Raw genomic sequence first — 25,190 nt, forward strand, 5'->3', positions numbered from 1 at the left:
TGGCATTCCAAAGGATTCCTATGATGAGGAGCTTACTCCATTATCAGACAGTTCTAATTGTCAATTTGTTCTTTTCTAATCAGTCAACTAGCATTTATTGAGCACCTACTTTGTGTCAGAACCTGTACTAAGGTCTGGGGAATACACAATGTAAGGTAGACAGTCTCTACCTTCAAGGACATCATAATCTAAAAGGAGAAACAACATGCCAACAACTATAGGCAAACAAAATACATACAGGATACAATGGGAGTGATCTTAGAGGCAAGGCAAGACAATCACAGAAAAGGGAAGATGATTGCAGAGACTGGCAGAGGCTTTCTGCAGAAGGTAGTCTTCTAGCTGAGACTCAAAGGATACCATAAAGCTAGGAGGTAGAGATGAGGAGGGAGAATTCTGTTCCAGGCATGGGGGACAGCCAGCAGAAATGCTCTGTGAGGAGATGAAAGCCATTGTCACTGGATTGAGTCAAATGTAAGAAGACTAGATAGGAAGGAGAGACCAGGTGAGAAAGGACTTTACAAGACTTCTCTATATAAAAGCTCTCTAAATAAAAGAGGGCTCTGTGTTTGATCCTGGAAGCAATTGGGGGCAGACCTAGACTTCAGGAAGATTGATATGGCAGCTCAGTGAAGGGTGGATTAGAGGTGTAGACCCACCAGCAGTCTTCAAACAGTCCAGGTTTGAAGAAAGGAAAGCCTGCACCTGGGTGGTGGCAGTGTCAGAGGAGATAAGGGGTCATCTCAGCGAATGTTACAAAGGTAGAATCAGTAAGATTTGATGGGGGTGGAAGGGTGGCCTAGGGGCTGAGAATGGCACCTTGATTTTGATCCTTGAAAGGATGGTGTGAAGCCTTTGGTAATGTAATAACAGGGAATTTGGGAAGAGGAGAAGAAGAAAAAGATAAGTTCTGTTAGGGACATGCTCAACTTAAGTCTTCTGAGAAATTTCCAGTTCAAGATGCCTAATAGACAGTTGGAGATGCAAAACTGGAGGTTAGGGTTAGACCAATAGATCTGAGCATCACTTACAAAGAGATGGTCATTGAAGCCATGGGAACTGATGAGACCAAATGAAATATTCAGGACAGTCTTGGGGGACTCTTCCAGTTAGGTATGATGTGGATGGAGATCCAGCAAAGGAGACAGAGGTATGGTCACATAGGCAGGAGGAGAACCAGAAGAGAGTAATGTCAGAAAAACCTAGAGAGAGGAGTGTCAGGAAGGGGTGATTGACATTGTCAGAGCTGCAGAGAGGTCAGAAAGAGGCATTAGATTTGGTATTAAGAGTTCATTGATCACTTTGGAGAGAGTAGGTTCAAAGGAATGGTGAAGTTGGAAGCTGGATTGTAAGTTAAGTAGAAAGTGGAAAGAGAGAGGAAAGTAAGTGGAGGCACCTATTGTTGTAGAAAGCCTTCTCAAAGGAGTTAGCTGCAAAAGGGAGGAGAGATTCCACTGAGCTGAAAACTCTCACCCCACCAGGATCAAAAAGTCTGCTTCCTCTTCCACACGATAATCCTTTAAATATCTTCTGAGAGCTATTACATCTTCTCTCACTATCCCACCCCCAAAAAAGGCCTTTTCTTCTCTAACATAAACACCTTACCTCCTCACCTGCTTCCTTGTAGGGAATGGTTTCAGGTTCCCTCATCACTGTGGTCCTCACTCTCCAGTTTATCTGTGTCCCTCCTCCATTGTGGTGCCCAGAACTGAACCCAAGCCTTCCAATGTGTCCAACCATTGCTGAGTCCATGAGACTGTCCTCCTCCCTTGTTTGATCACTAGACTACTATTAATGTAGCATATGGACCCATTAGTACAGAAAGGAAGTCAGGTCAGACTGAAGATCCTTTGCTTCGAGGCATTACTTCCAGCACCCACACAAGTACTACTTGTTACACCGCCTGTCAGCCTTGTTGGCAGCTCTTGTAAGTTGTTTTAACTTGGCTGCCCATGTTACTTTGAAGGGCTAGAATGTAGATTTCGTTTTCACAACAGAAGATCAGGGTCAGGAGAACAGACCTGAAGGCCCCAGGATACACACCTTTTTCCTTTTCCTCTACTTCGTGATTAAAACTGAATTTTTGTTGGCTTTTGCGTTTAGCAGATCATAAAGCAGAGACCTGAGTCCCTTTGTAATACAGCTTTATTTTATAATCAGGCCAGTAGGATGTTTATTTTTAGATACTTGTGCCTTGTAAGCAAATCAAGTAAATTACTTAGGGGCAATAGTGAGAAAAATCTGAGAAGTTTGGTTGGGAATATATGTCAATGTCAGGCTTAAAGTATTAGGTCATAGCCTTTTCACAATTATTGCTCAGGCTTATATCTGCATCCATCTCATTACCCTAGTTAGGAACCAAACTGTTTTGTAATGCAAACTTTATTGCTGGTGCTGTCTAGGGCAGTGATGGGCAAACTTTTTAAAAGAGGGGGCCAAAGGAAAGGAAATGCTCATCTGTCAGTCTGTTTCTAAGGCAACTCTTTCCAAGTTTCATTGTATTGTATCCTCCTTATTGTATTCGTCAGATTAGGAATAATGTTGGGCAGTTGGATAAGAACATTTCAGGGGGCCACATCTGGCCCTCGGGCTGTAGTTTGCCCATCAACTGGTCTAGACTCTTTCCCTATAAGAGGATGGGGTGCTTTTTTTTTTTTTTTTTGGTAAATACTGTCTCTAGAGCCCAAGACATCTCTGGGTATCTTTGCTGATATGGCTTATTTAACTAGTAGAACCAAAAGGCAAAAGTTTCTCTAACTTCCAGGCCATTCACTTGAGCCTCCATAAGATTCCCACAGTGTAAAATGGGTCATTTTGCCATGTTTAAAAAAATGTCTAAAAAAGGGGGTGGATATCAGCTAGAAAGATAGAAATACAGTAGGGTTTTGTTATTTATTTTGTGTCGGAACCTTAAAAGCACCACTAACTTGAGGTGGCTCAGTAAATGGAAAGCCAGACCTAGAGGCAGGAGGTCCTGGGTTCGAATATGGCCTCAGACACTTCTTAGCTGTGTGACCCTGGGCAAGTCACTTGACCCCCATTGCTTAGCCCTTATTGCTCTTCTGCCTTGGAACCAATACACAGTATTGACTCCAAGATGGAAGGTGAGAATTTAAAAAAAAAAAGTACCATTGATTTTACTTAGAGTTTTCCATATAGCTTCCCAATGCCTCTGCTTCCTTGGGGGGCTTGCTATGCCCAAGACACACTCTGTGCAGAGGCAGACCTACAGGTGTAGAATTACACTTTCCAGAAGTTTTCTTGAGTCTTAGTGTGGGTGAGTCTTCCTCTCTGATATTGAGCTGAAGAGATGGGGCCTCGATGTCTGTCGTACAGAGTCAGTGCAGTGTGGGGAGGGATTGCAGACTTAGAGCCTGGTTTCTAGTTACATCACCGTGTAAAACTCATTTAAACTCTCTGGCTCTGTTTCCTCATCTGTAAAATGGAGAAAATAATACTTGCACTGTTGTAAAGAAGCTCCTTAAACTTTAAAGCATTTATAGATGTGTGTGTGTATATACACATAGGTATATATCCTTACATTACACACATACATACATGGTATAGTGGATAGATAACTGGTGCACTTTGAAGCCTCTCTAATACATACTGGCTGTGTGACTATTAGCAACTCATTTAATCTCTCATTATTCCATGCACTAAGACTGTAGATCCAACCTGCATTAATAGGGGGAGTTTTCTAACTTGAGACTTCCTTCTTCCAATGAAAACCCAAATGCACAGGCATACGGTGTAGACATGGAAAGAACCTTCAAGACAATCTAATCCTACCCCTTCACTTTATAGCAGAAGAAACTGAGGTCTACAGAGAAGCAATTTGCTTAAGGCAGCAAAGCTGGGGTTCCGGCCACTCTCCTTTGGTTCCAAGCCTTGTGCTCTTTCCAGTGCCACACATTGCTGTGTGAAAATTCTCGGGCCTCTCTATACCCAGTGCATACGCACGGCATGCAGAGCATACAGCGGAGAGAGCTCTGGCCTCACTGACTTGCAGGGAGGCCCTAGGCAAGACCCTTCCTTTCTCTTATCTTCACTTTGCTCCTTGTTAAGATAGGCTGTAAGCAGCTCAAAGGCCTCTTCCAGCTCTAACATATTTTGAGAAACTTCTACAAAAAACATTGTCCATATCCACTAGAATATTTTAACTTGCCTAAGTCAGTCAGGGAAGTGCCCAATTCAGATTTTTATACCCACATGATGCCAGGCCACAGCACTTTTTGGGCAGGGCAATATAATGACATGTTTCCACCTCCCACTCATATTCTTATCAGTGAACAAAATTCCCCCATTAGAGCTTCATATCTTTAAATTAGGGAATGAAAACTCAAATAATTATGAACTGTATATACCTTTGTGTGAACTTTTTTATCGTAGTCTTTTGAATTTATAACAGGTTAGAGCAAGTTTTCATCATGTGGCTTCAGAAAAGTGTGGGACAGAGAAATGATGAGTGGGTAGCTGAGGAAAGAAAGGATCTGAAAGGAGGAGAGTTGTGAAGGTACATTGCCCAGAAGCCTTTCTGTAAATGGCCCACCCAGAAGTTATCTCTATGTTGGTTGACTAATTTTCTGGAATTTAGAGGTGGCTTCACAACACTTGTTTAGAGAAAAGATTGTCTTTTAAATATTTCCTAGCAAAGAGATCAAGAAAAGTTACCTCGGCAAATCATTGACTGTCTTTCTGATTTACTAAATGAAGAGAGACCTGTGACTTATAGTTATTGGTTTTAGGATGGACGCCACCCAAGTCTAAAATAAAGATGACATCCTACAGCCATTTGTGAGGAAAACTGGTTCCACAAGAACCAGGGCAAGCAGGAAATTCATTTGATTCTAAGACTAACTAAGCCTTTTCAGAGTTTCTGGGAATAGAGAGGCTATACCCCTGGAAGAATTATAGCTTTTTCAGATAACCTTTGTGTCTCAATCCAGGTGTCTAGGAGCTCTAGAAAAACTTAAGATTGCCAACTGCCAGCCCAGGGGAATGGGCAATGGAGCCTTTGCTTGGTTATTTTTTCTCTTCAAGCCCAAGTGCCTTGAAATTAGTTTGAGTCTTCAGATGTCTCTGTTTGATTCATTTCCTCCCCTACCACTTGCATCCAATTAGGACTGCAACTATAGACATTTTTTATGAAATTCCAATAATATTCTCATTAACCTCTGTGATATTCTTAATCAGAATGGGTCTGTCATTCTATCCCTATAAATTAGCTGTAAGCGTTTGACTTAGAAAACCCTGACCCTTCTTCACCAGAGGGTTAAGCACAACCTCTGGAAGACAAGTGGCTGTTACCTATGTAAAAATGGCCATAATGTGCCTGAGTGTAATTCAGTGCCCTTTTCTAATGAAAATAATTCATCCAAAACTCCATGTGTAAATTTTTCCACCTAACTAGCACAAAATTTATGAAGTGCACCTTTAAAAAAATCAGTTAAAGCTTAAATGAAAGCTGTGTAGCAATGGCATAATAAAATAGCAGCTATAAAAGTGATAAAAGTCCAACCTAAGAATCTCCCATATAAAGCTTTAAAAAGTAAGTGAGATTACTAGGGATTCTGCCCTGCCCTCTAGGGGGCAGTGATTTACTATTTACACTTTTTGCTGCTATTGTTGGAAGTTTATTAGTCTCAGTTGTTGTTTTTTTTAAAGGTCAATTGTTTTATTTGAAATCAATGACTTGATATTCTATCTTCTCACAGGAAATAAAAATTGGGCTTAAATGTAATTTATGAAAAAGTTATTTAGATATGCTTATAATAGCAAATGTCTGCAGATTTCATATTCTTAGTGGCTATGTAAATATTGCCTTCAACAACATGGCATATGTAGGACACGTACATGCTGTTCTAGACCCATAACTGTGTCTGTGTGTAGTATCCTGAGTCAGATTATTTAGGTCCTAGAACAGTGATGGCAAACCTATGACATACATGTCAGCACTGACACATGTAGTCTTTTTTGATGGCACCTGGTTGCATATGGCTGCATACAGAGAAGACTGGGGCCACATGCCGGGGATGAAACATTTGCTGTAGTGTAGTGTAGACTGCTCTATGCACTATAGATGACAATTCTACCTATATTAATTTACCTATTTTGGTTTATCAAACACAGTTATATATTACAATTATTATACATTTTTGTTATTTAAACTATAAATATCACAAAATTATGTTGTTTTTTTCTCGAAATGACATACCACTCAAGTTATGCTCAGTTTTTTGGCGAATTTTGACAACACTGTCCTAGAATGTTAGAGGATTGTTGATTTAGAGCTGAAATTAGTCCTAAATTCTGCCAGTGGTAGATAGGTAGATAAATAGAGCATATAATATCCAGTATTTAACACAGGGCTCTGCTTATAGTAGACATTTATTTAATAAATGTTTGTTGAACTAAATGAATACATTTTGTAACTAAATTTCTTTCTTTCCTTCTTTTCTTTCTTCTATCCTCTTTCTTTCCTCTTCATCTTCCCTTCCTTCCTTCCTTCCCTCCCTCCTCCCTCCCTTTTTTCTTTCCTTCCTCCCTTCCTTCCTTCATTCCTTCCTTCCTCCCTCCCTCCTTCCACAAATAAATGAATACATGTTCTGCTCTGAAGAGCATCCTTTATGTTGTTCAGCCCTGGTCCCTCTTCTTTTCTGTACACATTTCTCCATTCTGTTCCCCACAGGCCTGTGAGTAGTCTTACCTTATCCTTTGATAGTGCTTTTCCTTTTTCCTAGCTTGCCCTTCTCCTTTTCCTTCCCACCCTTCCTAAATCCTACCCTCTCAGGGATACCTTCTCCTTGAGACTACTGACCTCATTTCATATTGTGTTCTTCTAAACTCATTTCTCTAGCATTTTCTGTCTTTACCCTTACAATTATAAAATCATTCACTTCTTTGAATGCTTATTTAAGTATTTTATTCATGTCCGTATCAGATTCTGGCAAATTTGTAAACCCCTTGAGGGTAAACATTTGTTGAATTGAAATCTGTTGTCATACAAAAGAACTGGAATGGTGGCAAGGAAGTAAAAAGATGGGCAGCAGAACTTGCCTGTGAAGTATAGGCAGTATCTTTTTTGTATCTGGTTTTTTTGTTACTTATTTTTTAAACTGAGCATAATGAGGTTTTCTGCTACAATCCTTAATACCAGCATAAACATTATTTACCCATGGTTCTATCAACTTTAGGAAATTGTCTCAAGGAATTTTTATAATCTTTTAGGTGGCTTTCTTTATTGACATGAACCAGTAGGTCATGACATATTGGTGGATCTCAAAGCCTTACCTGGTAGTTCTACAAAGTGTTGACATTTCTACAACCCCCTCCTCAAGGTCCATGGGGAGTCCTACTATAGAGGTACCTTCCCACCTTCTACTCTCACAGCAACTCCTGTCTTGTCCCACAACCCACCCCCCTTCTATAATCAGAAGACTTGGAGGGAAATCAGAAGCAGCCCTTGTGATATAGTGAAAAGAGGCCTGGATTTGGAGTCTGGGGACCTGGGTTTGAATCCTGGCACTGCACTTTATAATCTACATGTCCTGAACCAAATGCTAAATCTTTCTCAGGATCATAGGATTTAGAGCTCAGAAGAGATCTTGGAAAGGCCCAGCAAAATTAATTAAGGGACTTGTCTAAGGCCACAAAGGAAGTTCTTAAATGAGCTAGGATCTGAACCCAGCAATTCTTTTTATAAACCCAATATATACCACTAGACCTTAGTTTACTTATCCCTAAAGTGAACTGTAAGATTAAGTGAGCTTTAAGCTGTTTCCCAGTTCCAAAGATTATAATCTTTCCACAGAAAATGGCTGAAACCCATCTTTTAAAGATGTGATTGTGGACTGAGGTCCTAACCACTGCCCAAATTGAATGTCTGACTCACTCCAGAAGGAGCCAGTAGTTTCCCAAGAGCCCAGTGTATTGACTACAGCAAAAGCCCCCTCTCTTCTCATCTGTTTTTTCTTTTCTTAGGTTGGAACAAGACATTAAAAAGTTAAAGGCTGACCTGCAGGCCAGCAGGCAGGTGGAACAAGAGCTCCGCAGTCAGATCAGCTCCCTGACGAGCACAGAGCGAGGGATTCGCTCCGAGATCGGCCAGCTCCGACAAGAGAATGAGCTGCTCCAGAACAAGTATGCTTTCCCACCAGACTCTAGAGTCAGGCCTGGCAAAATGCACGTGACCTTCAAGGCTGGAAACACTCCAAGGGGCCAGCTAGAGAAAAACATAGATCCATTAGTAAAATGTTTTCTGAATTTTCTTCATTTTAATACTGATAGAGATTGTCACATGTATAATGTGTGGAATCTGCCAGTTTTTCCCGCCAAAGCTGTCCTTTCTTAAGATACTTTATTTTATCCACAATGTTATGCTTGATTTGAGGGGTTTTGTGTTTTGTTTTTTTTTTAGCTTAGTTGAAAATAAGTTGAGCCAATAGTTACAAAAATGATTATATCCTTTGGCTTCCCAGTCCTACCAAGACAACTAAAAATGTTATTAAATGGAGAAAAGAACCTCTCTCTATAAAAATATGTGTAACATCTTTATTTGTAATAGCAAAAAGCTTGAAACAGTCTAACAACTGGAGAATGGCTAGACAGATTATAGTATAGCGATGTCAGAAATGTTCTGGGACTGTTAAAAATGACAAATGCTAGTCACATAAACAAATATTAAAACATATATATGAAATGATTCAAAGTAAAGGAAAAATAAAACAAAAACAAAACAGTGTGCTGACTTTGATGCTATCCAACAAGAATAAAGCTTTATAAATAAATGCCCAGATGGAAAAAATGAAAAAGGGCCACAAAGACAGTGAGCAATTGTCCAGCTTCACATTCTTCCTTTTAGACTCAAGTCATCTAGTTTAGAAAGGAAGAAAGACTATAAATTGGGCTTTTGAACTTTTGAATTAAAACTATCAAGAAATCAGCCTATCAATCGGAAAGTCCTGTTGTTTTAATAGAGTTGGCATTTACCTCTCTTTTGTGAAACTCATTTGACTGGCTTTACATTTTCAGAACTGATAAACAATGACAAAGTTTTCATTGGTTTCACTTACAGAAATGGGTAATCATGGTTTGTGAATTCTGGTCAATTTGGTCTTTAAAAATCTGTAGCTGGAGGTAGTTTTTACACTTAAAGGATCCACGATTGATCTCCCACAGAAGGAACTCACACAATTTGGAACTTTAAAAATTGGGAGGTGACAGTGTTAGGCCAGAGGCATCAGTATGACTACATATCAGCCTTTTTGTTGGCCTTTGTCATACCAATAATGTGAGAAGACCTACTGACCTCACCAAGATCCAGATGTAATGGAACTCTGGATAAGAGCAGAGGGAGCTTTTCATCAGAATTAGGCTAACTCTTTGAATGAAGTCCTTACCAAAAATGCTCCATAAGAGAGAGCACAGTCTATATTGTATAGTAGGTGACAGACTATTTGCACTGAGGAAGGTGCTTATCTCTCAGCATGACCTTTTTTAAAAATTAAGTTGTTAATGCCCAGGTTCTGTTTTCTGTTGTTATGATTAAAAATGATGAGGGCCGAGATCAAAAGGGAGAATAGTATTTTAATAAAAGCCATGCTGATAGAGATAAACTGACCACGCGCCTATAAGAAAAATCTATTCCAACCTCACCTCAGCCATTTCCCTTCCTCTCTCCTCGAGCTCAGGTAACTAAAGAGGAAGTTCCAAGTCACTTCCCCCTACTTAAAACAGTCCCTCACCTTTAATGCGTCATCCAAAACAGGAAACCCATGAAACCCGTTGGACCACGGGAAATGTAGTTCCAAGGACCCCCACAGGTCCACAGAAGTTTGTCAAACACTATATTGAGGTTCAATCCTTCCAAATAGAACCCCAGGTGATTTTAACTAACACACTGTCTAGTGCAGTATTGAGGATGCTCTGCAACACTGGGATCAGCTGTGTCTCTCTTCATCAATGGTCCTTAGCACCTAACAGAAGTGTTCTTCCCTTTGAGCGCCTTTCCATCTTTTCCCTAGATTTGTGTCTTATCCAGTCAATGGAAGTATTTAGATGATTTCCCCTATCTTCTCAGTCCCAGAGTTAGGGCTGTGCCTCTTTCTTTATCCTAGTCTAGTTTACCTCATTTAGGGAATATTAAACAATGACACACATTCTCTGGAAGCTGAATATTGACCCATAGGGCAATAACTCCCAAATAATGGCGAATTCTAGCATTCTACAGGCTATAAGAGTGATGTGGGGGACAGCTGGGTAGCTCAGTGGATTGAGAGGCAGGCCTAGAGTAGGAAGGTCCTAGGGTCAAATCTGGCCTCAGATTCCTAGCTGTGTGACCCTGGGCAAGTCACTTGACCTCCCCCTTGCCTAGCCCTTACCACTCTTCTGCCTTGGAACCAATACACAGTATTGACTCCAAGACGGAAGGTGAGGATTTAAAAAAAAGGTGATGTGCCTTTACATGCACAAACTCACGGTTGTTCTTTCTTTGTACTGAATTGAATGAATGAGTGAAAAAGCATTTTTAAGTGCTTAGAGGATGAAAAACACTGGGTTATTGCCAAAATTACTATTGTAACTCTGGCCCTAACTAGTGCATCTCCCAGTCTCTACCTGAGTGGATTGTGTCTTTGATTGGAGATGTTTGATTTAGGGATTCCAGAAATATATTCCATGCCCCCAGATGTTTCATGGCTATGTTAGTTCAGGAAACACAGACTACAGCATTGAGTATGGGAGCTATCTGTTGACTTGGCCCGCATCTGTTTCTGATAGAGGTTATATATCTCCAGGTTTTACAGTGGGCACCTCCAATCCTTAAACTTTCCATGAAATTAATTTCCCCACAGATTACATAACGCTGTCCAAATGAAACAAAAGGATAAGCAGACCATCAGCCAATTGGAGAAAAAGCTGAAAGCGGAGCAGGAGGCTCGAAGCTTTGTAGAAAAGCAGTTAATGGAGGAGAAGAAAAGGAAGAAGTTAGAAGAAGCGACCGCCGCTCGAGCTGTTGCCTTTGCTGCTGCTACCAGGTACGCCATGCTGGCTCCTCCATCTTGGGATCCCAGTGTGGAAGTTGGGCTGGGCTTGTAACTTGGTGTGCCTCCCCCCCCCCCCCCCCAGCCTGGAGGGTCACATAGCATTGGTCCTTCACGAGTCTGTGCCTCCCTAGCTTCCCCCAATGGGGAATTGGTTTTTTAACTTGAGGTTCCATCAGGATAGGAAGTTCCTGGTGTGGATAATCCACCAGAGAAAACTGTCAATAGCTAACTCCTCCATGACAATGTGATCACTGAGGTTCCAAGGAGTCACAGAGCTTGTTTGGGGTCCCACATCCAGAATGTGACTGAGGTAGGACTTGAACCCAACCCACCAACACTCTCCCATTGGGCTGTCCTATCAGTTTTGGATCAAAGGATCAGAGATGCAGCACTGAAAGTGAGAGGTCATTCCAGCCCCTTCATTTGACAGAGGAGGCAAAAAAGAGAGCTGAGGGACAGGTTACTTGTCCAGAGTTCCCCCAGGAATACTCAGGAGGAGGGCTGGGATTTGAACCCAGAGCCTCTGCCTTCAGATCTAGTATCCTCTCCATTGCCATGCCATACATTTCTATAGCATATTTATGGTTTACAGAGTACTTTCCTCACAGCATTCCAGTAAGGTTAGTGGTGTATTTCATATTATCTTCATTTTGCATATGAGGAAACTGAACCCCCTAGAGCTAGTTTGCTACATTTGTCCCCTGAGGACACCCATGTAGTTAGCATTAGAGCCAAGACTCGAATCCAAGACGTGTGCTCTTACCTCTGTCCTTCAGAATGGATGACCACCTTTAGGAAAGGTTCTCTGATCCTTTTGCTCCAATTCTTACCCAAATAAGTGTTAAGCCTGTGTCCTGCAGGGGTTGAGATTTTAGGGGGGAATATTTCCCAAGTGTTTGATCTGAAGAGAGGCTTATTTCATTTTGGGGTTTCCCCAGCTGTCCTCTATGTTAACTAGGAGGCACTTTTTGACCCATCAAGTGCCTGGAGGCCACATATTCAAATAAGCACCTCTAGGTGAAGTCCTGATGCTCCCCCTTCCCCTCCCCACAGTCTATTCTGACTCCTCACACACTGCTCCCTTCATCTGCATGGACACTGCCAGAAGCTATGTAATGAATGAAGAGAGGCTGAGAGAAGGGAATACAGGTCTTTATTAGACAGTGTCAGATTAGCCAGGCAGTAAAAAGTGAGGGTTGTCTATGCAACAAAAGCCTGACCTTTGTGCTTGAGGTCTTACTGAGATCTACACTCCAATAAGGAGGTAAGAACATTAAAAGGCAAATCTCTTCATCTCCAGCTCACTGAACAAACTTGTCATTGGGTTTTCTGGGCCTCAGTTACCCCATCTGCAGGATGGGACCATTTATACTTGTTGACAAAATACGTGAAAATCTGCAGATGCAGGGTGAGTGTAAATTATTACTTATTCCATTTTCTATTTCCACCCTAATTTGCATCTGTGTGGTATAATCCTACTGTAATTTCTCTTTGAGTTGTTGCTTTGTTTTATTAAACAAGCAATTTACTTGTCAACCTTTGGCATATTAATAGCCTTCCCTTAGGTTTTTGCATATGAATAATAATTGGTGAATAATCATTCCCCCTTCAAATGGAAATGAGTAATCTAGAACTCTTGATCTTGTACAGCCCTTCCTTGCCACCCACTGTCTCACTGTTTTATCAACTCCATCAATCTTTTGTTGTTGTTCAGTCAGATCTGACTCCGTGACCCTGTGGGCCATCCTGTCCATGGGGTCTTCTTGGCAGAGATACTGGAATGATGATTTCCCTTGTCTTCTCCAATAGATTAAGGCAAACAGAGATTAAGTGACTTGCTCAGGGGTCACACAGCGAGGGAAGTGTCTGAGGCTGGATTTGACTCCAGGTCCAATGCTCTATCCACTGAGCCATTTGGCTGCCTCAGTAGTGCCAACAATCCATACAGCTTCTCCAAATTCTTGGATTTGGAGGGGGAAAGTACACTTAGAGAAAATGTTCATGGCATTATAAATCCTAACAGTATTTTTGGCCAGTCCCCAGCAGGACTGGACTCAAACCACCCCCAAAATCCCACCTGTCCTTTTCTTTAAAACTCAGTTTGGAGAACCTACTGCTTCTCTTGGCATTACTTTCTAGTGTCCCTTAGACTAAGAATGGCAAGGAAATCCTTTGAGATAACTGCCACAAATATTCTTCCATGACAATGGAAACTTATTTGTAATGCCCAGGGCCTCCTCCTAGGTAGGTAAAAGTCTTACCACTTCCGAAGGCTTTGCCTCTTTGGGAGGTTTCTGAGTGGAATGCTTAGCTGATTTTATTTCTGCTCTGCATCTTAATAACTTACTTGAATTTAATAGCTCTCATTTAACACTTTAGAGCTATATAAGTCAAGATGGTATAAGAGATATCACCCCTATTTTACAGAGAAGAGAGCTGAGGAGACTTCACCAGATCCCCTGGCTGGTCTGTGTCAGGAGCTGTTATTTAAGCATTCTTTTACACCTCTCTGCTGCCTCCAGGGCTGCTCTCATGATGGGCCATCCATCCCCATCATCATATGACATAGATGAATGCTGCCCTCCCCGTTTCTTAAAGAAAGAGACAAAGGCTCAGAAAAAGATGAATCATTGCCCAGGTCACACAGCACCTTCCTAGAAGAACAGACCTGGAAATTCAGCCCCTCCCACAAGGGACTCTGTTTGTGTTGGTTGTCCCCTGATGGAAAGGCCTTGCATTCCTGGGATCTTGCACATCCAACATGAGCTCCCAGCTCTCTTGGTCCATAATGGCCCTGGGGACTGGGGGGGGATGGAGGTCTTCGAAGGAGTAAACAGGGCCAAAAAAGTATGCCAAGCTTTGGGGTGGGTGGGAGCTTGGGATCCAGTGCTGGGAACTCATCTAAGAATCTTTGTGAATCCCTTTCCTTCCTCCTCTTTTCCAAAGGGGAGAGTGCACCGAAACCTTACGGAATCGCATCCGAGAGCTTGAGACAGAATGCAAGAAGCTAACAATTGACATGAAGTTGAAAGAAGACCAGATCAGGGAATTAGAAATTAAAGTTCAGGTAAGGAGAAAATCTCACTCCTTGGTGGTGGCTGATGGTGGGCAGAGCCCTCCACTCATGGTGGACCATCATTGCTTTTTCCATTCTTCAGGAAAGGCCACTTTATGGGGGGGAAGGTGACATCTCATTTTTCCCTAGTCCTCTTCCTAGGAAAATGGTGATCAGCCAGTCAGCAAATGTTAGCAATACTTGTGTCTAAAGAAGAGGAGCTTTAAAATGAGTCTAATGCCATGCTATTTATGCCCATTATATTGGCTCCTGAAAGGGCCTTCCAGGCTCTCTAGACAAGTAGCTCGTTTACACTTTGGAAAACCTTTGACATCTATCATCTCACTGGATCTGCACAATGACTCTGGAGGAGAACAAGACCTTTATATCCCCCTTTTATAGATGAGGAAACAGACCCACAAAAGCAAAGTGAGTGATCCCAAACCTTGAGAGTAACTATGGGGGAGTTGGGATCCATTAGGCCTGACCTCAGCCCCTAGTTTTCCCATTGTCCTAACTGCTGAGTGTGAGAGATCCCTCACAGTGGCTCGTGGTGCCTGAACCCCGCATCTTCTCAGAGGTCCCTGCTGAGTAAAAGAGAGGAGGGGGGCTCTGGCTTGGGGCATGCCAGGTCTCCTCAACCTTAGTTGCAGAGATCCTGTTGACACAGCAGCCTCAGCTAGGTGTCCTTCCTTCCCTGGGGATTCTTTGTCCCTTTTTAAAGTGCCAATTTCATGACTTTTTTGTGGATGTTTTTAAAAGTGAGCTGACTACTATAAAATACCTACTCTAAATAATCAGAATCCTAGATGGTTAGGGTTTGAGAGGGTTCCAACAAATGACCCTCCTTGTACATTACAGTTAGTGGGAGAACCCCTGCCTAATCAGGTGCTGCATTCCATTTTTGGAATTGTTAGGAAATTCTTTCTTAGATTGAGGCCAAGTCTGTCTCCCTGTCACTCCAGCCAGAGGGCCTCTGTTTCACACCTTAGTCCAGAGAGAAAAGGGCTTTCCTGGCAATTTCCTGGGTAGATTGGATCCGGCAGTTCAGCCACAGTTCACCAAAATAGCAAAAGGCAAGGAATCCAGCCTTTGTTGCTCCCCACAGTACTGACAAGAAAGCCTTCTCTGGGGAAGGGCAGAGGGCTTTGTTGCCTTGTCAGAGGCCCGTTGCACATTCAGATCATTTTCCATGAAGAGCCTGCTTTGTGCACCCTAATTTAACAATACTCCTGACAGCAGGGCTTCAGCCCCCAAACTCGGAGGCACTTACTTGTATTTCATCTGCTAAACTCACAGGGGTGGAATTTAAATTGAGAATTCAGATGCTTTATTTAGTTCAAACTGAAACTTTTAAGTTCAAACTGTTTCTTAACATTCTTGTTAATTCCTTACCTTGTCTCCTTCCCAGCCCAAAAAGCCCTCTAAGGTCTCTACTAGCACCTTGCATACAACAAGTACTTAATCAGTGTCTGCCAGATTGAATGCCTTCTTTCTGTGGTGGGCCCAGTCATCTCTCTGTCACCTAAGCCAGAAAACCTCAGTCATCTCTCATCCTCCTACCCCCATCCAGATATCATTGTGGTCAGCTTAACCCCTCAGATAGCTCACAGATGCCTCTCTGCTCCTGCTGCCCCCATCCTAGTGCAGGCAGACAGGCCCTCTGCTCACTCTTGCTTGGACCCTTGGAATAGTATAATTGGCACTGGTTTCCCTGCCCCTGGACTTTCCCTGCTCCTCCTCCTCCTCACCCTGCCCATAATTCAGCCCTCTCCTCAGAATTCCTCAGGATCTCTCCATGATCTCCCAAATGAAACTTCCATTCCTTAGCCACACATTCAAAACAGAAACAGAGTCCTACCACAGCAAATTGACTCAGCCAATTAACCTTTCTTTTTGTTGTATTTTATTTTTATTTCTTTTAAAATATTTCTTATTTGTCTATTTAAAAAAATTTTTTTTAAATCCTTGCCTTTCCATCTTAGAATCAATACTGTTTATTGGTTCCAAGGCAGAAGAATGGTAAGAACTAGGCAATAGGGATTAAGTGACTTGCCCAGGGTCACACAGCTGGGAAGTATCTGAGGCCAGATTTCAACTCAAGGACCTCTGTCACCAGCTCAGTCCACTGAACCATGTAGCTTCCCCCTCCCATTTACATTTTAATCTGGTTTAGAATGAGGTCTGACATCTCTGTACTAAAATTTACCCTTTTGCCTCTTAAATCCATGATCCTTGGAGCCCCTCTCAGGTTTGGCTGGAGCTTTTCGTCTTCCTCCTTCTGCCTTCACCTCCATTTTTGCCTGTAAAAACATTTCCCTTATTTTGAAACTTACCTTTTCCATGACTCCTTCCTTAAGCTGATCTCATCTTTGGCAGATCTCTAACCCCTATGTTATATGGCTACCTCCTTTGTATTGTTATGGTTCAGCTTGTATTACAGTTATCTAATGCATATCTAATGCTCCAAATTATACATTTCCTCTGCCCAGGTTTTCTGGGTTATTCATCCTCATGCATCCCACAGAGCCACCCAGAAAGTGCCCCAGAATTAGCATTCAGCACGTGAATGTCTTTGTCAAATTGACTGGTCTTCTTGCCCTTCTCAGGAGCTCCGGAAATACAAAGAGAATGAAAAGGATACAGAGGTGTTAATGTCAGCACTGTCAGCCATGCAAGATAAAACCCAGCACTTAGAGAACAGCCTGAGTGCGGAGACGAGAATCAAGCTGGATCTTTTCTCTGCTCTAGGAGACGCGAAACGGCAGCTCGAGATTGCCCAAGGTAGGCCTGGGTTGTGTCACTGGTCAGTCAGTCTGCAAGCACTGATTAAGCTCTTACTGTGTGCCAAGAAGAATTGAGGAGAGAAAAAATGGCAGAAAAAAAAAAATCCATGGTCCCTGATCTCAGGGAGTTTACATTCTAACGGGAAAGACAACATGCAAGTAACTTTGTAATAGAAGATATATTCTGCAGTGTAATAGAAAGTCATCTCTGAGGAAAGGGGGGAGAGGGAGGGAATGTAGGGCTGGGGAAGGAAGGACTAGAACCAGGAAAAACCTTTTGCCCCAGCTGGTGTTTGAGCTCAGTATGAAAGGGAAGCTGATGTGCGAGGTGAGGGAGGAGGCACAGAGGTCACCTAGACGGCTGGGGATCACAAGGGGGCCAGCGGAGCTAGAGCCTAACGGGTGTGAAGGGTCAGGGGGAAGTAGAGTGTAAGAAGGATCCAGGTTGCAAAGAATTTTAAGGACTAAAATAGTTTTAGGTTTGATCCTCAAGATAACTGGGAGCTCTAAAGTTTGCTAAATCATGGGAAAGGGGCACACTCAGACCTGTACTTGAGGAGAAAGGTTTTGGCAGTTGCGTGGAGGTGGACGGGATTGAATTGGGGAGAGACTTAAGCAGGGAAGCACGTTAGAAGGGAAAGTAAAGTTGGAAATATCCATAGGGCTTGAAGGTCTTCAAGGCTTCAATTATCTGATTTTTCATTCTAACTACATCAATTTCAGTGGCCAAAGTCCTGAGGAGCAGGCCCAGTCCCTGAAAATGAAGCAGACTGTCAACAGATCTATGTCAGATGGGTCCCTGCTCCAGGACCTTGCTCGCTATAAGAGCGCGCTCCTACCAGGAAGGGTAGGGTGAAAGGTGCTAGGTCCTAACTCTAATGCCTTCAGGTTATTTTTAATAGTCTTAAATGTCTGTGGGCTGCCCTACCTGCCCCCCACCCCCACCCCCATACCCCTCCCATACCACCAGAGGCCTGGAGGACGCTGAAGATCAGAGAGACTGTGGCAGTGCCATGAAGTATACATCCAAGGACTCATACAGTGGCCACTTTGTGTCCTCCAGGGTGTCTCCATGCTATCTGGGGCAGACTTCCTGCCAGAGCCAAGCTGTCAAACTTGGGAAAGATTATTTTAGATGACTCCCCAAGCCAGCTATGGCTACTAGCTCCCTAAAGCAGGGGCAGGGGAAGCCCATGGAGTGACCACATGTGGGCAAGTACTCCAACAAAGCTGGCTACCATGTCTATTGTATGCCACGTGTTTCAGAAGTCTCCATGTGAGAGGCAATGGCCTTCACAGGGCTCTTCCTGAAAACTTGGTATAGAGCGAATTGTTTAAGACTCTTAACCAGACCCAAAGCAGAAAGAAGGTTCTGTCAGATCTCCCCAAAAAGGATTGTCCTAGGTTCTGTCGTGTCTCCCACAGATTACAGCCTAGAGGCAGGATGGTGCCCAAAAGCAGCCAGAGTGCTTGTAGCAGTGTCACCTTACCTCCTAGAGAAGTTTCAGTGATTCTCTATTACTTGAGGCTTAAAAACCAAAGAAAACAAAAAGCCATTGAGCTGATAAAAACTTTCCCATGGAGCATTCCATTTCCTTCTTCTGAGCTTTTGCGCAGACTGGTCGCCTCCCTGGCATGTCTAAAATGCACACTTCCCCCTTTGCTGCCCTAGCTGCCTTTCTTGATCCCCTACATTTGCTAGCCATACCCATTACCAAGTACTTGCTGTGTGTGTTGAGTGTATAAAATATGTCTTTATATCTTTATCTGCATGTTGTTTCTCCCCAATAAATGTGAATTCCTCAAGGGCAAGGACTATTGAATTCGCCTTTGAATCCCCATGCACAGTAGGTGCTAAATAAATGTGTGTTGATTAATTGACTATGGTGCTGTCTGTTAGCACTTTATGACTAAAAAATTCATCACATTTGTTGGTAACCCCAGCCCTGTGGGAGAGTGTGTAGCTCTTGTCTCTGTCTTACCCTGTTGATGTTCAGAGACGTAACATGATGGGCCCACAGTCCCACAGCTAGCCAGGGAGCAAAGAACCACCTCTTACCCAATGGTCCGATCCCAGGGGCAGGCCCCTCTCTGAGGAGGACCCTCGGCTCCTCCGCTTTTCCTCGTCCATTGTTTCCTGGAGGCTCACACTCCCTTGGAAGAGGAACGGAAACCAAGTGCATTTCATAGTGTGTCCCCTTGGAAACCTCAGTGTCTGTCCCAGGGCCAACCAGAACTTGATTTCAGCACACGCAGATGCCATTGGCCTTTTCTTATTGTCCCTGAAAGAGATGTGTTCTCGTCTCTGCCCGTCTCTAAGTCTCTAAACTCTCCCGTGACACTAAGGATTGGTTGGGCTTTAGACCTTTTGGTCTTCAGGCCAAGCAGGGACATTCTTAGGAAGGTTCTCAAGCGGCTCCACTCTTGGGGAAAGAGATATCACTCTGCAAGCATCCCTTGTGCAGGCTTTTTTGAGGATCTTCCATGAGCCAGCCACTCAGTAGGCACTGGAGAGAGTCAAAAATAACAGCGTGAGAACTCAAGGAGATTTTATTTTTTTGGGTGAAAACAGATCAACTTAGGCATTTAGATACTAAAAAGGTACTAAGGGCTTTCTGAGGGAAAGATACTGGGCTTATCAAGTTGGACATCAACTAGGAGGTGCCATCTAAACTGAGCCTCAGAGGAAGACCAGGATTCCAGGAGGCAGAAGGATGGTGTTGCAGACTGGGGACAGCCTGGTCAGAGGTGAAGATGCCATGATCATAGGGGATCAGGAAGTGGGAGACTTTGGCTGAGGGAGAATAAGGTTCATTAAGGCTGGAGGAGTAAGAGCTGGACAGCAAACGTTTGAAAGGCCAAATGGTAGAATGTGTGCTTTTTCCTGGTGGAGCTTCTCGAGCAGAGAAGCATCATGGAGGCACATGGTCAGGCCTGGGCCTTAGGAAGATCACTTTGGATTGGAAACAGGAGACTGGCAGTGGAAGGGGCAGCCACACAAGAAGGGATGAGGGTCTGAAACAGTGTGTGTGAAGGAAGAAGGCAAGAGAGAACGTGGAGGTCCATCAACAAGGTCTGGTAAGAGTCAGGATTGCCAATCAGAGCCATGGGAGAACGGCAGCACCCTCCCTGTACTGAGGAGGGCTCGGCCTTCCTCCTCAGGAGCCACCCTGAAAACTAGAAGGCCCTTTCTGTAATGGCGACAGACATCTGGTGACCCCTGTCTCTGTTTAATGACAGGACAACTGTCAAAGGAAGGCCATTCCTGCTCACTTTTGTTGCACCTGCTGTTCTGTCCAAGTGCACAGTGTGAGTCCTCAACTTAGTCAACATACGTGACTCATAGCATTTCAGGGTTGGGAGAAACCTCAGGCACACGTGGGATGTCAGGGCTGATGGGGGCCTCACATCGGCCCCCAGCTGGAAGGGACCAGAGTACACAGAACTGGAATGTCTGGGCAGGAAGGGGCCTTACGACTTAAAATGCTGTAGCTGAGTGAATAATAGAAATGTCATCCTCAAGGGTGGTCCTTATCATTTTCTAGAGAGGAAACAGAAACTCTAGAAAGTAAAGCGACCTAACGGAAGTCATACAGCGAATTTCCCGAACTGAGCCTAGAACCCAGGCCGTGGGATGCATTCCTGGGCAGCAGGCTGCCTCTCTTGACGTGGCACACAGATAGTGCAGCGTCACAGCTAAATCCCGTGGAACTGTATTGCAGTTATCTGTATATGATTCAGGTGTCCACCGCCTCCGACGTGAATCAGTAAACTTCACCAGGAGCACCCACAAGCGGTGGTTGTGGAGATGGGGGTTTTAGTAGATGTGTTGCCCAAGTTATTGGCTGTGTTTTCTCCTCACAGTTTGCCTCTAAACACACACCCTCCTGACATCCAGATGCCTCACAGGCAGGCCATCAGGGAGAGCTGAACTCATCTAACTCCATATCTTTGTTCTTCCAGGGCAAATCATTCAGAAAGACCAGGAAATCAAGGACCTCAAACAGAAGATAGCAGAAGTTATGGCAGTCATGCCCAGCATAACATACACTGCAGCCACCAGCCCTCTGAGTCCTGTTTCCCCCCATTATTCTTCCAAATTTGTGGAGACCAGCCCATCCGGACTTGATCCCAATGCCTCTGTTTATCAGCCCCTGAAGAAATGAATGCCAACTTTGTATTTGCCCAACATTTTGGTCATATAGAAGGCGTCGCAAAGGAGCATCTCTTGCAGTCAAGATAAAAAAAAAATTGTATTGTGTGGGACTGTATATGTTGTCATTTGAAAAAAAGAAAGGGGGTGGGGGGTGGGGAGAACATCCGAGTCTGATTAGAACTGCCCATCAGTTTTTCTTGTAAATTTTTAGAAAACCTCACAGAACTTTGCAATTTATTTTTCTCGGCCAATGCATTAAAACAACTCTTGGATTTCAAGTAGCCAATTTTGCCTTTTATGTCCTCTTACATGGTTTCCTCTTGAAAAAAAAAAAAAAACGCAGGGCTTTGCTTGATTCTCAACCCTTTCTTTTGGTTGTTTTTTTTTTTTTTTCCATTTTTGTTTTTAATCTTTTGTTTGAAATAATCAAGCTAAACCTGCAGATTGGATTCACATGGGATAATGATGAAAATTCTTTTAGTTTTTAGGTGGAAAGGGTTCAATAATACAACAAAGCTTTGATTTTTTATAGCCGGGGTTAAAGAAGAGGATGTTGATGTCACAGAGAAAAAAGTGGATTCCCACCCCCTCAAAGGGCCAAACAAATTTAGGGGGCATTGCAGAAGCATGCAGAATCCAAACAAATAGCATGGATGGCCAGTAACATAATGGTGGCTATTGCTTTAAGTCTTTCTATTCCCCGCAGTGTTTTTAGTCCTTGAGCATTGCTAGCAGTCTTACTCACAGTGCCTTGGGAAAGAGACATTTCAAGAGGAGACCTGGTAGTTTTACAGCCATTCCCCCTTCACTGTCATTTAGCTTCACCATCGAGCTCATTACGGATCACCCTGCAAAAAGTGGATGTGATGGTAGCTGGACCATTGACAACAACCAGGGCGTCACACATCCTCTGAGCTCAGCAGCATTCTGTCACACACACCCCTGAAAGCCCAGTTAGGGAACTCAAGAAGCATTCTTGGGAAGGGAGAGCTGGGCTGTGCAGTCAGTGTACTGTATACCAGAGACTGTAATGATGCCTAATAAAAACAGCAGTTCTGGGTTTTTTGTTTTTGTTTTTGTTTTTGTTTTTTTAACTTTGAACTGTGATTTCCACTCTGCACCATCTTGTGTTTGACAGCTGAGCATGACTGACTCTTTCTCAGCTACTGTGCCAAGGAGTTTTTTTAAAAGGTTTATTCTTTTGAAGAAACTCATAAATTGCACAAAGATTTTCAGTTTCATATGTATATTCTACATTGGTAGAAAACCATTTGCACTGGCAACTTTTGGAAGTGTTTCAGAATAAATTGGACAGGGGTAGGTGGGAAAGGGAGAGGGCAGGCAAGGCAAAATTATATTTGGACCCTAGGAAAATTCAGAAACCAAGTGGTTCAGTTTGGTTTTCCTGTGGGGACTCCAAAAGAACACAGCTCTTTTCAAAAGTTTCATGTAATTGGCATGTAATGTCTCTCATTTAAAACAAATTACATAGAATAAGCAAGTCAGTAAAACTAGAAATATTAAAAGATTCATCCCTTTAATCACAGGCCTTCTTTTGGGATTAAAAAAAAAAACAACAAAACAAACCTTTAGCTTCAGCCAAATGTGCATGTTGCTGTCATTTTGCATTTTTGAATCATCTTGTGTAATTGTCACCATAAAAGTGTTACTCAGAAATGTCACGGATTTTTCATCTTTGTGCAAAACATGAAAAATTGTCACTGACTATTTGTGTTGAGGGTTTCCCCCATTTTGCTCCCCTTTGGGACATCATTTTCGTTCAGTACTCGGTCTTGGCTGCATTCTTTTATTCTGTGGGGTTTAAAAGAATAAACATTTTCTTGCAGATACAATTACCTTTCTGCCGTTTTAACTTTTAAAATGAGACTAGCCACGTAGTGTGTCTTCAGTGGGGTGGGAGGGGGGGCACTAATTTTCTCCCCTGTCCCCTCCACCCTTCCAGGTGTTCAATGACTGACATGGCTCAAATCTGCCTGAGAGAGAGAGAGAGCAGAAGCCAGCAGTTTCAGGGAGGAATCTGCCTTGGGGCTCTGGGAAGCCTGCAGTTCAAAGATATAAAGATATATGTATGTGTATGTGTGTATAATAGAGTTTTTATTCGTTCCTTATGTAAAACTCGTCCTTTTTTCTCTCCTCAAGCATCAGCTTGAGGCTATTATTGACTTTATTCCTTGTATATCTGTCCCTCTTCCCTAAAAAATGCTCCCTAGTTGTGTAACCCTGGACAAGTCACCTAACCCCAGTGGCCTAACCTTTACCACTCTTCTGCCTTGGAACCAATGCACAGTATCAATTCTAAGACAGAAAATAAGGTGGTTTTTTTTTGTTTTTTTTTTTTAACACACTGGATAAAACAGTATCACAGAATCAGAGCATACCAGAGCTAGAAAGGGACCTTTGGGATTCTTTGAGCCAGATTCCTCATTTTCAGATGAGGACACTGAGGCTGAGGGGAGCAAAGAGTCTTGCCCAAGTTCCCACATCAAATCTGTGGCAGAACCCAAACTAGAATCCAGGTCTCCTGACTTCTATGTCCATTTTCAGCCCCATAGGAGTATTGGGTGAAGAAGCCCCAGCTCCTTTACCCATCAGCCCCTGCTTTCCATTTTCCTTCTGTCCATGTCCCTCCCAACCTCCAATCTGATTATATTTTGAATATGGTGAAAAGAAAAGGGAGAAAAAAAAATCCACTGAGTTTCCATTTTGTTGTAGCCCTTGGGCTGACCTACAAAGTGGCCACTCCTATCTTCCTCCTGGCCCCCTGTGGCTGTTTTCAGGAGCTTCAACTGTTTTCTTCTTCAGAGAAGCCAGATGCCTCTCTTGGCACAGGCTACCTCTCTTGGCCACTCTTCCCAACTGGTCTTGGCTCCAGTTTTGGAAAATTCTGCTCTTGGCACTGTCGCCTCCATCCTTCCTCCTATCCTCTTTCGGATTCTTGCCCGTTGAGCTTCTTTGTGGTGCAAGTGCATGCCTTAATTCCATGAGCAGCATTTCTGGGCCTCCTCCCTCCCTGGAAGGATGGATCTGCTCATTTGGTTCCACTCGGGCCATGTTCTGGAGTCCCCCTTTTGTAGTTGTAAGTCCTCCATAAAGTAAACTATGTTACAATTTTATCATGTACCATAAAGCAGTGTTTGCTGCCCTAAGATGTTTAAATATTTGCCAAATGAGATTGCTGGGTTTATTTGGGCTGTCTGAACAGACTCATTAACAGTAAGGAAATTGCCTTTAGATGTCTTCACACCCTGTGATCATCTTCCTTAGTTAGTATTTGAGGCCACTGGTGCCCAAAGTGGATAGCCAGAAAGACCTGAGTTCAAATTCAGCCTCAAACACTAGCTGTATGGCCCGGAACCAGTCACTTCAACTGTTTACCTCAGTTTCCTTAGCTGTAAAATAGGGATCATAACAGCTATCTTGAGGGTTGTTGTGAGGATTGAAGGAAGGTAATACTTCTTGTTATTACTCTTGCTTAGCACGGTACCTGGCACCCTAGCAGGCATTCTATAAATGCTGATTTCCCAGCACCCTTATCCCCATCCCACCTCCCTCTTCTTTAAGAGGAGCTCTGAATTTGGAGTCCAAGAACTAAATTTAGATTCCAGCTCTACTCTTTACAACCTGTGACACTGAACAAGTCACTTCATGTCTGGACTTCAGGAGATTGCACTCCGGAGGCTTCTCCATGATGCCTTTGGGCCTTGAGTCCTCTAATCCTGGGCAATGGGCCATTCCAAGCCTGGGAGCCAAGCACAGAAGGCTGGAGATAGACAATCTTCCTTCCCTGGTCCCTAGTGAGCTAAAAGTATTTGACATTTCCCATCTGGCTGCCTCATCAAAGATTCACACTAGAGGGAGCTAATGAAGTTCATTGTGCATACTTTGACATCAACCCACTTAAAGAAACCAAAAGAGTGGGTCCATAGTGACTAGATTGCTTTGAGGTTCCCCTGCCCCTGAGCCCTCTGAAGGCACAATAGAGTCATAGCTTACTAGAGGTTGAAGAGATTCTCCAGGGCCATTTTACGGGGCAGGATGGCTTCAGGGACTCAAGTTTCTTGACCAAGCTTGGAAACACTCAGTAGTTGCCCCCAGTACAGATGAAAGAACAAGGGGCAGTTTCCATC

At 43.2% G+C, this 25,190-nt stretch overlaps 1 protein-coding gene across 1 annotated transcript in view; it reads left to right on the plus strand.

Moving 5' to 3' along the window:
- The window catches only part of MACO1 (macoilin 1), a 68,891-nt gene extending 45,996 nt beyond the window's left edge, over positions 1-22,895 (plus strand). The window contains exons 7-11 of the mRNA XM_044667899.1: positions 7,984-8,142; positions 10,854-11,036; positions 13,992-14,112; positions 16,710-16,884; positions 20,850-22,895. Coding sequence (XP_044523834.1) covers positions 7,984-8,142; positions 10,854-11,036; positions 13,992-14,112; positions 16,710-16,884; positions 20,850-21,052 — 841 coding nt within the window. The 3' untranslated portion in view covers positions 21,053-22,895. The remainder of the gene's footprint in view (positions 1-7,983; positions 8,143-10,853; positions 11,037-13,991; positions 14,113-16,709; positions 16,885-20,849) is intronic.
- The last annotated feature ends 2,295 nt before the right edge of the window (positions 22,896-25,190 follow it).

Source organism: Gracilinanus agilis, chromosome 3 (assembly GCF_016433145.1).
Source record: "Gracilinanus agilis isolate LMUSP501 chromosome 3, AgileGrace, whole genome shotgun sequence".
NCBI classification, from domain to species: domain Eukaryota; kingdom Metazoa; phylum Chordata; class Mammalia; order Didelphimorphia; family Didelphidae; genus Gracilinanus; species Gracilinanus agilis.